At 40.3% G+C, this 15,491-nt stretch overlaps 1 protein-coding gene across 4 annotated transcripts in view; it reads left to right on the forward strand.

Annotated features, from left to right (window-relative positions):
- The first annotated feature begins 283 nt into the window (after positions 1–283).
- cpeb3 (cytoplasmic polyadenylation element binding protein 3) overlaps positions 284–15,491 on the forward strand; it is a 43,283-nt gene continuing 28,075 nt past the window's right edge. For 2 of the 4 annotated variants that reach the window (XM_086122439.1, XM_086122440.1), the window contains exons 1-3: positions 284–405; positions 1,732–2,576; positions 11,386–11,539. In XM_086122439.1, coding sequence (XP_085978565.1) covers positions 1,743–2,576; positions 11,386–11,539 — 988 coding nt within the window. In that variant the 5' untranslated portion in view covers positions 284–405; positions 1,732–1,742. Of the gene's footprint in view, positions 406–1,731; positions 2,577–11,385; positions 11,540–15,491 lie in introns of those variants that run through there. The other 2 variants (XM_086122441.1, XM_086122437.1) reach the window with 2 other exon arrangements.

A 15,491-nucleotide genomic window follows, 5' to 3' on the forward strand; every position in this document is an offset into this window, starting at 1 on the left:
GTAATCATAAACCAGAATCACAAAGTACTTATGTATATGATATAAATATAAAACAATCACAATGATTGCATTATTTTGATTTTCTGTTGTTTTGACATGGTTTACAAACAGGCAAGAAAATGTATTTTAATGTATGTACTTGCATATCGTAGGTTCAACATTGTTGCTCACTCATCTCCTTCAGTGTAAAGGGAAAGCAATTTGTAGTTTACGCCAGCGCTGGATTTCCATAAAATACAACTCCCATGAAGCTCTGCGGCATCATCCATGCGCCGCAGTCAATCAGCTGTTGAGGCAACTGCTGACTAACTCGGAACAAGGGTTGCTCGTTTGACATTTCTAAACCTAGACGAGACAATCTGAAATATATTCATCCTCCGATTCCCCAAAGGGTGAACAATCAAGGTAATATGGCGGTAGACTGTTAAACGGCTGTGGTGCATGCTGCTTGAGTCGTTTTGTGTTGTGGACACACATGGATTAAAGGGAGATTTCAAGGCAAGGCAGGTCCACGAAATGTGTCGCACGTCTGTATTAGTGTGCGAAAGAACTGTTTGAAAATTCATGTTGTGGCAATGCGTCTGAGGTTGAGGACACTTGGGCGGTTCTGATGACCTTGGAAACACTCCTCTTGGGGAGCAATCGCGGATTAAACTGCCAGGGTGTGTGCAATGCAGGGTGTTGCGATTACCTTGAAATGTATTGATATCACACAGCAAAATGGTGTGTAAATTTGATTTATAGTTGTTTTCAATGTCCGGTAAACGAATCAACGTGTCTGCGCTTGAATGTTTATACAATAAGAAATTGTAAAATTTGTAATGACTTGTTTTTATTGGTTTAAACACCGCATTGCTTAGCATTTACTTTTTCCTACCGTATTATTATTCTTGGCATTTGTTTCCCATAGTTGGATGTATTTCGATGCGTTTAGATTTGTTTTTGATCCAATAAATACATAAATCCGAATTGGGGTGGTGATAATTGTAGGCCATGCTATTTGCGTTTCACGAATTGAAATTGTTTCACTGAAGTGGCGTATATTATTTTACCCCTGAATGGCAAAACCGCATTAGTTGTATAGGGTATGATCTGTATCACTGCGGACTTCCACCTGCGTTATTGCTAAATAATTAATACATAGTAATAATAAAAAGCCTAACAGGGCGTCTTTGCACCGGCACTGACACTGTTGTGTCCATCCATCATATACTGTATACTCAGAGCACACAACCGGATGCATCATCATTAATAAAGCATTCCAGGCGCGTCACTGTGCAGCATTTAGCTTGGACTAATAAAAAGTGTGTCAATTCATGGACAGCCAAATAACTGAGCGTATGGATCATTTTCTCCTTATTGCAGGATAGCTACTGTATATTTAGTGACTCATGCAAATGAGCACAGGGGTGGTCCTATGCCAACACACAATTCAGTTTCACGTTGCAGTTTCGAGTTTCCTGCGTGGAAGGGAAAAACGCAACGTGGCGATATCCGGCGACTATCTCCACGTATATGCTCTGTGAAATTCGTGGCACCTATGAATCGTCCTGATATTCTTGGGAAGTGTGTTTGCTTTCGATTAAATGGATCATCGCCATATGGGCTTTGCACTTGCAAGGTCCTGCTAACATCAAATCCTCGCCGGAGTTGCGACATTTGGACAGGCCCGGCAATTGCTCTGTGTTTGGCTGAATATAACAATTACATATTAAATACATCTGTTTGCAGCTCTTCAAAACATGCAGGATGATTTACTGATGGACAAAAACACAGCCCAGGCTCACCATCAGCAAGACCCGACGCAAATAGACCCTCCTCCCTCCTCCAGTGCCCCCCCGACCCTGTCATTGGAGCCCTCGTCCTCATCATCGGAGTCTGAAAGTCCGTCGACCGGGAGCAGCACCGCGGACACATTGTCGATGGAGTCACCGATCCTGCCAGGGTTGAACTTCCACCAGCAGCCACAGGAGAACGAAAGTCTCATTTCCTCCCCGTCCACCTCCTTCGGGAGTACTTGGTCCACTGGAAACACTAACCTCATGGACGAAAGCTTTTTCCAGGGAATACCCTCCGTTAACGGGACGATGCTTTTCCAAAACTTCCCCCACCACGTCAATGCGGTTTTCGGGGGTAATTTCTCGCCCCAGATAGGACTCGCCCCTCAGTCTCAACAGCATCAACAATCGTCGCAGCAACCACAGCAGAGAAGATCACCCCTCAGCCCCAACCAGGGCCCCCTCCCCCAGAGACACGCTTATCAGACCATTATGAACGCCGCTAAAGGGTCGTCTTCCTCCGTATCGTCACCGGCTTGGAATAATCACCAAAACGGCGGGTGGAGCACCGGCTCTAACCACCCTTGGAGTGCTTTGCAGGCAGGCAGGGACCCACGCAGAGCGGTGGGCGTCGGTGTTGGAGTTCCCTCTCCCGTGAGCCCAATTTCCCCCATGAAAAACCCTTACAGCAGCAACGTTATTGCGCCCCCAAAATTTCCGAGACCAAGTCCCCTCGCCCCCAAGGCCTGGGATGAGGACGGTGCCTTCAGGACTGACAGCAATATACTACCTTTCCAGGTAAACACACTCCTTTAATAGCTTTATAATTTCTAATTTAATCCATCTGTCCAACAGATGCTCAAATGATACAGATTATGTTCAGATTTGGGCCAGTTTCAGAATTATTGTTTTATTATTCATGCCAGTTGTTGTTAGGCAATTGGAGCACCTTAATACGTATTTGGTGTGTGTGTGTGTGTGTGTGTGTGTGTGTGTATAATTCATACTCTACTGCACAGGTGTCAAACTCAAGGCCCGGGGGCCAGATCCGGCCCACCAAGTCATTTCATGTGGGCCACGAAAGCAAATCATGTGTCAACTTGCTAAAATCTGTACCGAAATGTCAAATTGTCATGTAATAAATAACGTTGAGATTTTGCAATAATTGTGTTACCCTGTTTATACTCACTTGAACAATAATTATAACTAATATAATAATAACTATTATAATTGACTTGACTGATCTCAAAACTAGTAATCTATTAATTTATTTTGTACAAGTGATCATTTTGTGGTTTCGCTGTCATAACGGCCCTCCGAGGGAAGACGTAACGCCAAATTGGCCCTCGACTAAAATGAGTTTGACACCCCTGCTCTACTGTATGAGAGGCTAAAGTACAGCAGCACAGTTTACTGTTGTCATTTATACAGGATTACATTAATTGCATATAGAAGATGGTATATAAATCTAATGGGTTATTTAGTCTCGGATGTAATTTTTCAATTCAACATTTGTATGTACGGTATTCAAAATCAAATACATGGAGCTATTTGAATAGTTCATATTCACAGTTTGCTATTTGCAGTAGGGCTGAACGATATTGGAAAATTATGAGATATGCGATCTGGCTGTTGAATATTGCGGTGTCAATATTTTTGCGATACTTAACATCTACCAAAAGAAATAATATCTTCATTATGTAATGAAAGAAATGCTTTTTTTATTGAGGAAAAATAAGCAGGCTCATCATTGGCTAATCATATCTCAGTAGGTTATTTAGTGTTAGTCTAGCCCTGACATACCCTTCTCCAATTGGATGGCGATGTGCATTTAAGGTTTTTCAATACATTGTGCAGCCATAACTAGTACTATGACTTCTTATTCCAATAGCATAACTTAACATAACTAACGGTTCAGTGTAACCCCTCTTTGAGTTTATTCTGGAGTGTTCAAATGACACGGTGCATTCAACAATATGTCGTGTCTCTAGAATGAGTAAGCTAAAATAACAAGCTGCAATAACATTCACAATGTTTTGCCCGCTAGAGTCAGACAATGAAGAAATTTCACTGATTGATGGCAATAAAGCAAGGAAGCAACAAACTTAATTTTGAATATCAATGTATCTCTAATCTTGTAAGATATTCAGGAATCTGTCTTGATCCCACCTCATTTTAGGTTTCTAATTAAAACTTTGTTGACATTCAACTTCCCGTGTTCTCAGCTGGTAAAGCATTTCATCGGCTTACAGTGAGGTAAGGGCAAGGTTTATTGCACACCATAAGAAAGTGCATTACAAATCCAGATGTTATGTTGTTTTTCAAAAATCATTTTCATCCCAGTTAATAAATGAGCTGTCTTCTTCAGCACTTACGTATGTTTCCAACCGTTTAAAGCAATTGTTCACCCCCAATAGTAGGTGTGAAATAAGAGAGCGAGAGGCAATGTGGAGGCCTTTCTGTATCAATGACCAAAAAAAAGTGTCTGTGAACTCCATACTGATATTCAAGAGGAATTTACCTTATTTGACAACCTGTTCATACATGTATAGATCAGTGTCAGATGTAGACAATTTTAACAAGCTTCATCTATGTTTGCTTGTATGAACAGCCTCAAGACTGTTTCAGGGGCCACATTTGTCTGCGAGGCCAATCCAAGTGCAAATCGACTACAAGACTGTTGCCACTGCTGACTTGCTTTTCACACACGGCCAGTCTTTCTCGCCCCTCAGTTTATTTATGCTGACTGCAAAGTAAATCGCCACGAGAAGCCAACTACTCTTTCCTTAAATCTAAAGCTGACTTGGAACTTCACAAGATAAAACATGGAGTTGGAAGGATTAGAGCAGAAGCCAAACCTGTGTGGTAATGATTACATATTGTGGGCAAATGAAGCACAACTCCCAACTGGTCGTGCAGAATTCACTCCCTGTGAGGAAATCGTTGTACATATTTTCAATAACAGATGAATGACAGATATCCGCCATATTTGCCATATTTGCCATTCAACGTTGTTGTGTTTTCTCAAAAACGTCCAAAAACATGTCACAGTCAGCAACAAGTTATGCTGACATATACTGGCTAGATGCCATTTGCTTGCAATTTCATATATTTGTTAATATGCATTTATTTGTCAGAATTATACAAAGTTACTGTATGGGCCTTCAAAGTGCAGGGGGATACATGATATAATGTGACAAAAGCAAAGATACAGGATAATATAAGGAGTTATAAAGTCTTTTAAGCAACCATAAAGCAATTTTCACAGTCAACTGTTTATTTGCTAAAGTCCCATCCAATACCAAGACATGGTTTAATTGGGTACATTTCTGTGCTATTGGCTGCCGACCGGTCCTCTCGCTCAATGTCAGCTGGGATAGGCTTCAGCTCAACTGCCACCCTAATGACGACAAGCGGTCTCGAAAATGGAGCGTTGGATTGATCAAGCGTAAATACTTTAGCGTTTCAGTTTTTCCTACCCACCATGGAAACACGTGGCTTTGCGGTTGGGTCTGTGATAAGTAAATTAGTAAATGAGTACATTACATTTGGGTGTGAAAACAACACCAGGATAAGGGTATGTGGGTGAAACTATTTTAAAGCTTGCAAGTTGTTATTAGACCTCATTATCAGTATGAGTTTGCAATCACCTTCGCCACCAACAATAACTTTTAGATTGAATATTTTCCTCGACTGCCTTTGGGTGCCTCACTGATGTCACCTCAGCCACAGCTCACACCTTACTGCTTAGCAATTACAGCCATGATTGGAGAGGAGTTATCACGACAATGCAAGGTCAGGGTGCCACATGTCAAATGGTCTGTTTACTGAAAGTCAGGGAAATTGCTGAGCCAAGCAGCAGACGGGGCCACAGCTATCGCACAATGTCACATGGAGTGCGCCTGACATGACAGGTGTGCTTTTTTGAGGTTCTGAAGATCTCACGAAGGGCCATATTTTCCAGACTGTGCCTTTTTATGTAATTGGACTTGTATGCTTTTCCTTGATGCTGATTTTGCCATCCATGCTTGTGACCCAAACACTGCGTTTGAGTTGTGAATGAATGCAATCAGACTAAAAAAGTGTGGTTGCCTGTCTGGCAAAACATGGAACAGGGGGTTTTCCTCAAACTTGTGATTAGGACCGTGAAAAAGGATTAGCACATTTTAAATTTGAAAAGGCACTGCACCAGCAGTCCCCAGCGTTGTTGTTTTTTTCCCCCCAATATTTTTTCCCCAATATTTTGATTTAAAAACAAGCAAAATCAAATGATTTAACTTGCATGTTTTATTTTTATTTTTTTAATTTATCGCAGGCAAAGGTTTCAAATCAAACCAATTTTAATATCACCTTAGAGACAACCCACGGAAATACACTATGCAGTTTTCAAATCATAATTCTTTTTAATAGGGCACAAAATAAAAAAAATCCAAACCTTTCTGACTCGGTGAAAAAGTAATTGCCCCCTGAACCTACTAACGAGTTGTGCAGCCATAAGTCAAATCAGACATTTGCAATAATTGGTGTGGAGTCTTTCACATCGCTCTGGAGGAATTTTGTCCCACTCTTCTTGGCAGAATTGTTTCAACTCCGCCAGATGCAAGGAAATGCAGACTTGAGAAAAGTTTTTTCATTGGTGATAAGCTATTACTCCTTTTTGTGACTGGCTCCAAATCAACCCTTAGATTTGAGGGGTCCAAACTCGGTCCTCAAGGGCCACCGTCCTGCCTGTTTTCCATCTTTGCCGGCTACAACACATGATATTTTTGTTTATTAGGGATCAAAAATGTTCACAGTCGCTGAAAGGTTCTCCCCGTCATTTCTCATTTTGCCACCGCTATGCGGGCGCTGCTCTGCATACTGGTTTGCGCCTGTTTTTTAGACATGGTTTATAAAAACGCAAAATCAGTTAGCATAATTCATCTCAGGTTTTATAAATCAAATTGCATGTGCTAAATTATTTTGTTTGCCTCTGGTCCTCATAGAACATACAAAAGTAACTTGTCCGGTAATTATGCCCTTTTGGCAGACACAATCCTCTTAGCGCCCGGTTAGTAGATCAGCTTCCACATTCATTTGCATTAGCAATACAGTTTGTGCCCATTTTTGCACATGCAAACCTTTTGTAAATCAGGCTGTGAGTGTTTTTCAAATGCCACAGATGGAGCCTTACATCCCTTGTGCTCGGTTGTGTACTGGGTGACTGTTGACTGCCGCTTTAAAGATGGGGAATGTATGGAATTCTTCTTAGCATATCAGTGTGAGGCTTAAGTCACATGAGCATCTCTGGAGATACCCTGTTACCAATACATGGCAGTTGTTATCCCTTCAAATCTCATCTCAGCATCAAAGGAGTCAAATGTTGTCTGGTGGTCATGCAAACCAGAAGGAGCTTCTGTGAATTTGAGCGTGTAACCAAGGAAATTTTACACCAGCAAGTAAACATGGCGTAACTTGTTTTCCAGGTTCCTATTTTGCATTATGTTGGTCCTGTAGAGTAGCTCCAGTTCAACCTCGGTATTCATCATCGTAGAATTAGGATGCCCAAGAATGGTGACCGACACCACTATCATAAACATGCAACACGTTGCCAACCAAATGAATAATATATGACATGTTATGCAGAAGCTGCTATATTTCTTCTGTCAACACAGTCATTAGTTCCCAAACGAAAAAAGAGCATGCATTCTGTAAAGAGGACAACATTCACTGTCAAGTTTGTAAATAAAACTGGTCAACAGCAAATTTGAATCAGATGTTAATGTTTAATCAGACGGCATTATGTGTCCCCTTTTGACACAGATTCAAATATATCATTACTTTTTTCTAGCACATCCGCTTTTTGAGATATTGTCATTATTTGTTTTTTTAAGTTGGATCGATAAAAGCTCATTCAATACGTATTTCACTATGCATTGCAATTTGTACAGTATGACGTTTCAGAAAAAAAATCCACCTGTTGCTGAACCTAACCCTTAATTCATCAATATTATTAAATTAATTACTATACTACATATTATTGTTATTATTATTATTATGTTTATTATTATTATCAAAACTTGATGTGGTAGAGAAAAAGCAAGGGCATATTCTGAATCAGTGCCAAAAAAAATGTGCGTGTGTGTGTGTGTGTATATATATATATATAAATGTATATATGTGTTTGTATATACAGTATATATATGTATATATGTGTGTGTGTATATATACATATATATATATATATATATATGTGTATATATGTATAGAAAATTGGACTTGCATCTCTGATTAAAAATTATTATTATTATTATTATTATTATTTTTACCAGTGCCATGTTTGTATTATCTGAAAAGTTATTTGTCATTAGTTTCTTTCCTGTGGCACTTGGTTTGTCATTCAATATACTGAGCAGTCTGAAATATCTCAACTTAAACAAATGCAAAAAAAACCTGGTCACTATCTAAATGAGCATTTGCCAAATGTAAAAAAAAGTCATTTTAAGCCAAGCCAATATTAGAGGAGATGCTGTGTTTGTCAGTATGTCTTCTTTTTGTGCCAACTGACGACATTCACGCACTTCTACACTTGCTGGGACAAATGACATACGGGAATGCATTTCCTCAAGCAATTGGCTCAGCCCTGCATCATGTCTCACATTTGTAAACGGCTAACTAAAAATATTGTCTGCCGTTTCTGCAGCAGAAAACATCCATATCATAATTATTGTGTAAACTAAAACAATACTTGCCATGAATTAACTCAACACATTTTCCCAACAACAAGCTACTTGACATAAAATACACAAAGGTCAGCTCCAAATAATGCCTGCAACAAATGCAGCATTAATAGGGAATGATCCACTCTGTCTGCATTGTACTACATGGGATATTTGTGTCTTCATCACAAGCTGCTCAACCCGTATTGTTTTGTGTTTTTTGTTATTGTAAAGTGTCCTTGGGTGTCTTGAAAGGCGCTTATAAATAAAATCTATTATTATTATTATTATTAAACTCAGACAGGCTTCGCTGTGAAAAGAAAACAATAGCTGACGTGAATGAACTCCACACATCCTTCCCAGGACCCCTGAAGTTCAGCAACGAACCAGGCATGATACAAAATGTAGCAGTAATTGTGAATTTAAAAGAATGACCTCTTTTGAAGAATCTGTGGGGGGTTTTTCCTCCAGCGGCTGCCCTTCAAAACGGAATAAAAATGTTGAATCACGTGGTGAGGTGGTCATAGCAAAGCGAATGTTCTGTTGTTGTGATGTAACATATTGGTAAACATGCCCCGTGGCCCAGCTTTTTTGAAATGTATTGCAGACATCAAATTTAAAAATGAGTCAATATTTGCAATAAATAAATAAAAGTTTATGTTTGCACATTAACCCTTTCATGCACCAATACTGTATTGATAACCTGTAACCTGATAACATGATAAGCTGTCCTCTGTAGTAACCGCTGTCCCTGAAAGGGTTAAATACATTATCTTTGTTGTGTATTACAGTAGGTTGAAAAGTAGACTTTACACCAATCAGATTGGCTCGATCGGATCAGCAGATATTTTACATTTTATGCAAAATCTGTGATCAGTGATAATGTCATAGTTTGTCGATCCGTCATTGACATCATTGATCGGATCAGTGAAATAAGACATACCGCAAATACAATCTTGTTCATTCCAGCGACGTTCTGTGCTGTAATCGTTACGTTTCTCAGTATAGACAGTCAGATTTAGTTTTTTTCCCCCCAAATTTCCAATACATGTATTTTGCTTTTTGGGCGGGGGTACACGGTCCAACGTAATTAGAAGTTTTTACATTCGCTGCCATTTACCTGATTTTACACCTTCTGCAGCTATTACTAAGGCTTGTTGTTTTTGGTTGCTTTCATATTTGTGCGTATGGCTTAACTGTAAGTGGCATTCATTGTCATTTGCTCACTCGTTACTGTTAGAGTGCACACGAATGATTGCAGAAAGTAATGCTGGTCACAATGTTTGGAGTCGAACAAGCGCCATGATTTGAATTGAAAATATTTTTGCAACCTGTTTAACCTTTGTTTGAGTCTCCTTTCTGAGCTCCCCGTTGGAGTTATAGTTTAATAATGCTAAATTATACATCAAATAAAATTATGATCTGGCTAAGTATTATCTCCCGCATGCGCTGTGTATCTAGTTATTGAGGGAAGACCGGCTGACACTTCGCTTTGACGTCTCCAGTCCTGATATTACATTAAATGTCAAATCTGCGTGGGAGAATATTTTATGTTTAGGTGACTGGACCAGATTGAGCTTCATGACCCCCCGTGTGCATCCACACTGATCACTGAGGAGGGGAGAGCAAGGAAACCAAAAGCTCAGCGTTTTAAAGTATTTAGCGTTTGTACCAAGTGGGCAGATTTTTATCTGTGCGGTGCTGTCGGGTCCAGAGTGCGGGTGAATAACGCTTTTGAATGCACAGCCTAAAATGCAACAATAGTGGTGGTGAGCAAACAATGCCGCTTGGGTTTGGCTGCCAAGCCTGGATCGAGACGCTCTCAGGCCTCACCTTTGGCACACATGTCACTCGAATGCATTCATTCACAGACAGTAGCCGATTGATCAGCTGTGAGCGCTTGAGTTGACCTTGACCCATTCAACATAATATTGATTCTTGTTTTGGTTTCCAAGGGGGAGTGGGGGATTTGCCACACAAGATCAGAGAACTGATCCGTAAATGTCTTTTACATCACATGGACAAAAATATGGAGCTCATAATTAGTCATCTGTCATCAGTAAAGACAAGAAGGTGGCCCTCTGTGTGACCGATGACAACGAGACCAACTTTTCACTGATGTGAGCTTCAGAGCCTTCTCTGTTACGTAGAACCACTTAAGAGTCGGCTTGGTTTCATGGTTGCAGCTTTAATTGCCCTCCTTTCAAAGCATGGCCAAGAGTCACGTCAACCACTCCTCTCGGACCACTTTGCCATTTTAACAAAAGATGGAAAGTTCTGGTTCATCAACAACCCGCACTTTAGTAGCCATATTGAATATTGAAAAGTCTGCCTCTTTGATGAGATCAAAATGACACGTACACTTACGAATGATACGCCCATCCATCCTCTTTCTATGTCAGGGTCGAGACTGTACTAGAGCCCGCTCAGCTGACTGAGCAAGAGGCGAGGTCAGATTATTTATGATAGAACGTGTATGGTGTAGTGTAAGAGGTTCCTGACCTTTTCTATGTCCCGCAGCCTTCAACTAAAATTTGATGGTAAGATAATTTGGCATTTGTCGAAGAAGCGTTTTGCCAATTGACTCTCACAATTTGGGACTTTTAGCCATGAAATAAGTGCTACCATGTATCTTGTAGCCCAATTATTACTCCAATTGCAGGACACTGTACCCGTATTTCTGACTGCAGTGTAGACTTCAAGACAATAAAATCCATTCAATTACCGACTGCTATGTTTTGTGATAATGGGTGATTGTGGTCTGGATGTAAAAAAAATAATGTATATTATTTCTGGTACTTTGATCTGTCCTGTGTTCATTTTGTATTTTGCAATGTGCTACCAGAGGTCGTGATCCTTGTTCTGTCTCTCTCTTTCTCTCTCTTTTTTTGTTTTACTTTATGTTGTAGGACCGGAATCGGCCCTTTGACGCATTTAGCTTGCACTCTTTGGAGAATTCCTTAATGGATATGATAAGGACTGACCATGACAAAGGTAAAGCTCACCCTGCTGATGGGCCACCAATGACTATCGCTGATATTTTGTGGAGGAATCATTTTGCAGGTTAGGAATATTCATACATCCGTGCTTACACTGTATGTATGGGTCGTGGATTTTGTTACGTCTCGTTGCATGTTTACCGTTGTGGTTCTATGGCTGCTGCAAGCTTCCTCGTCAACCACAGAACAGCTCCACTCTGTTTGTGCAGCGCTCCAATGCATTCGTCCTGCTATGGAATCAAAAACTCTCTTGTGCTTGTACATCTCACAATAGCAGCAAGATATTGGCATTCACTAATGTCAGATGGTAGTTTAGAGAGTCATCTTTGTCCATAGGGGTTAAATGTTGCATGTAGAAATGAAGCAATCAGTAACCCATTCACTCCCAGAGATGTTTTTAAACGTCTTTTCAGACTTGGCCCAGAACTGGCTGGTACTGAATGAGGTAACGGTCTATAATGTACAAAGTATAATAGCACCACACAAGTCTCACAAGGTCAGAATCACTCACCTGAGCCAATTGGTCAACCAGTTGAGTGAGAAAATGCAGCGAGTTTGTTTCACCTCCTGTTATTACTGGCTTGAAATCAGACTTTTTGCATATCATCTACCAACTCCACCCCCAGAACAAATTAACCATTGAGTTGGCATTCCCAACTCAATGGGTCCTACCCAAATCCATCCCATCATACACATTGCATTTTCATTGGGATTGGTTGAGTTTGTTTGTTTGGGAAGAGCAACACTTCGGATTGGATTGGATTGGATACAACTTTATTGTCAAATGTGCTGTATGTGTTGCTTCAAACAAAGCCCGTATGTCACTGAGCGGTCAAGGTTTGCAAGTATGTTTTTTTTTGTTGTTGTTTTTTTTTTTTCGTCAAGGTTCTTTCAATGTTGAAAACAAATGTAAATATGTTTGCCTGACATTCCCTAACAGTTTTAATAGTTGCAAAAGATTTTTCTTCTTACCACCAAATTTGGAATATATTCCACATTTCTTTGCGACAAGAAAAAAAGTTTGAGATCGATAAAAATGTGTCTTTTGTGACCGTTTGCAACCTTGAACAAACCCTAACAACCCCCCCCCCCCCTCAAAAAAAACCAGCACTTGCCACGTGCTCACACACTTGCAAACTTTATGGGCAGTATTTTACTAAGCGGTGAAGTTTTGCAAGTGTGTGCTCATGTAGCAAATGTTTCTTTTGTCGTCATTGTTCATCCAATGTGTCAAACGGATTCAAAACACATTTGCAAACAATTTTAATGGCCTCAAGAGTTTTTCTTGTCAATTTTCAACATGTTCAAATGTTGATGCAATCAAGAAAAATAGTTTGAGACCATTAAATCTGTTTTGGAATGTCTGACAAAAATCTTTGCAACATTGAATGAACCCTGACCAAAAAAAAAAAAAATTGCCACATGCACACACATTTGCAAACCATCGCCAATGACTGAGAGATGGGCTTAAGCAAAATGTGTCTTTTCTGGACTGTGAGATGATGCTTTTCCCCCGCTGCTCTTTTTTCCTTTTTAAAGTGGTTCTCTTCCCCCTCTGCAATGAGCACTTGTTTGTCGAAGTTGATGTGTGACACGTAATCGATGAAAATCCTTTGAAGGGTCAAGAGCCCAGTTTTAATAGACATTTCCAGGTATTAATTTTAGAACATTTGTTATTATGGTTGTGCTTGGTAAGAAGGGCATGCGGCATAAAAACGGTGCCACACAATTAACGTGAATGATTCACTGTGGCGACCCTGACGGGACAGTCCAACAGTCACAACAACAAACATTTGGCAGTGGCATATTTTGTCTGACTTGTACCTAAACAAGTTAGACATTCATTTTAAAGTGTTAGTGCTCTTGCTCACAATTTTGCTGCTTTGGAATTTTGATATAGAAACACGTGCACTCACACTCACGCTCGCTCAACTAGCATAACTCACATGATCTTTGCGATGCATTAGTTACCATTGGCGTATTGTTAATGTACCCGTAGGTGTGAGAGTACACAGCGCTCACATAGAAGTTTATGAACTCAACACAGAACTCCTTCAGTTTGTGTTGATTGTAATGATGTTTTAAAAATTATGTGGCGCTATTACATTTTTAAAAAAATCCATTCTCATAAATTGTTCAGAAGATAATCTAATTCTCTTGTCAAGTTGAAAATGTGCCACTTGTAATGCTGGCATTGGTCTTCTTTACCAGGCTATGATTGACCCTGAACTGCCCCCCACCCCCTCAAAAAAAAAAAAACCTGACATGAATTGATTATTGTTGTGGACTTTAATCCAACTGATTAAGGTTGCACTGGAGATGCCAAACTTCTCAGTGATTTTGTAGTAAGCTATTTTTGGGGCTTTACCTGTAAAATATTGATTCCAGTCTTTGTTCATGTTATAGAAAGGACACTGCCAGCAAGTACAAGCCACCAGACGCAGAGAGCGAACAAATATTGCTGCTGTTTGACTTTCTACATTGTTGACAAAAGCGTTGGTCTGTAGATAGGAGTTAACATGAGGTCTTTATCGGGGGCAAAACAAGCCTTGCAGGCACTACACACGTCGAATGAGTCGTAGCCACCAGAAGCATGTTTACAAATGTTGCACCACTCTCACGCCTCGTTGCTCCATTTGGGTCAAGTGTGAGTGGAGTGTGTCAGATTAACATTGCCACGTGGTCACTCTGTACATAAAGTCATCCAAATCCAACATTTTTAACGCATGGGGAAACTAAGTCGACAGGAACTCCGCTCTTGTTTGGAGAGGGATCATGCTAAATGAAGTTGAGGTGAAAGGTCAATACTGTATTAGCTTGCTTGCCTCACATGTTGCACTTGACCTCATAACCTTTCAGCACATTACACTGAGATGGTCACGTGGCCCTGTACTTTAATCAAAATTTAATGACGACATACAGATAAGATGATGGGTTTGGCTGTGTTAAAGGTTACATTACAACTAATGTCCAATAAATCCTGCCGTCAGTGTCATCGTGTTGAGTTGATGGAAAATTCACGGCTGGGGCAATCATGACTAGGCTAATCCCACCCAGGGAACAAAACATGTTTACTTGGCTTGTTTTGATCATGAGTTTGTCCAGATTAGATCGAAAGCTTCACATTCAATGAAAAACTGTGCAGCAGGCTCAACTGGATTCTCGAGCTCCCCCGACTAAAAAGAGCGATGAAAGACACCCCCGACTTTTACTTTTCTTACTTTTGACCCTTATGGTTAATTATAGTTTTGTTTTCCATGGAAACAAACATTCTCTTCTTCGTTGTGTAGCTACACGAATTTTCACCTTGTTGACGTTCAAATCCTGAGTTGTTGGTCCAAGTGTGCATGGGAGGAACTAGGTTGTGCTGACTAATGCGGAAAGTAACTCTCAGTCTTTCCAGCGATGTCAGGTGCTTCTCCCTTGGTGTTGTTTTCCTTTTTTCACACTATTCCATTGGTCCACTGCTTCTACTGGTCCTACTCATCACCATACATTTTAGGGGAGCAATGCAGCTGCGTTTTTCCATGATATGCATCGTGTTATTGTCATAGCCAGGCTCTTATTATACTGATCAAAATATAACCACATTTGCTCCCATTTTTCCAGAAAAGAACACCAGAGGTTGCAGATTTTCCGTTGCAGCAAATTGGTTAAGCGTGCAAGGGTCAATCAGCCTGGTGTGCTGGTGTGAATCATCTACTGTATTGTTTTTTGTCCAGTTCAGTCAAGTCCGGCTTTAATAATTTAGCATCATCTCATGGGGATGCCCGTGGAAAGCAGAATATCTGTAAAAACAAAAGATAAAATAAAAGACAAAAAAATTGACATGGGGAGAGCACCACAGATTCGAAACACCGTGAGAGAGAAGCAATTGCAATCCCACTGTCATTAAATGTAGAATGCTGCAAGAGTTTTTCGACATGAAAACACAGCTGTTGTCACGTCCACCTTGAAGTTCAAGTCACAAAGGTCTGTGTCACAAAGGTCCAAGTCCAAGTGAAGTCAGTAATCCT

This window comes from Hippocampus guttulatus, chromosome 10 (assembly GCF_054856545.1).
Source record: "Hippocampus guttulatus isolate MCC_2025c chromosome 10, RoL_Hgut_1.0, whole genome shotgun sequence".
NCBI lineage: Eukaryota > Metazoa > Chordata > Actinopteri > Syngnathiformes > Syngnathidae > Hippocampus > Hippocampus guttulatus.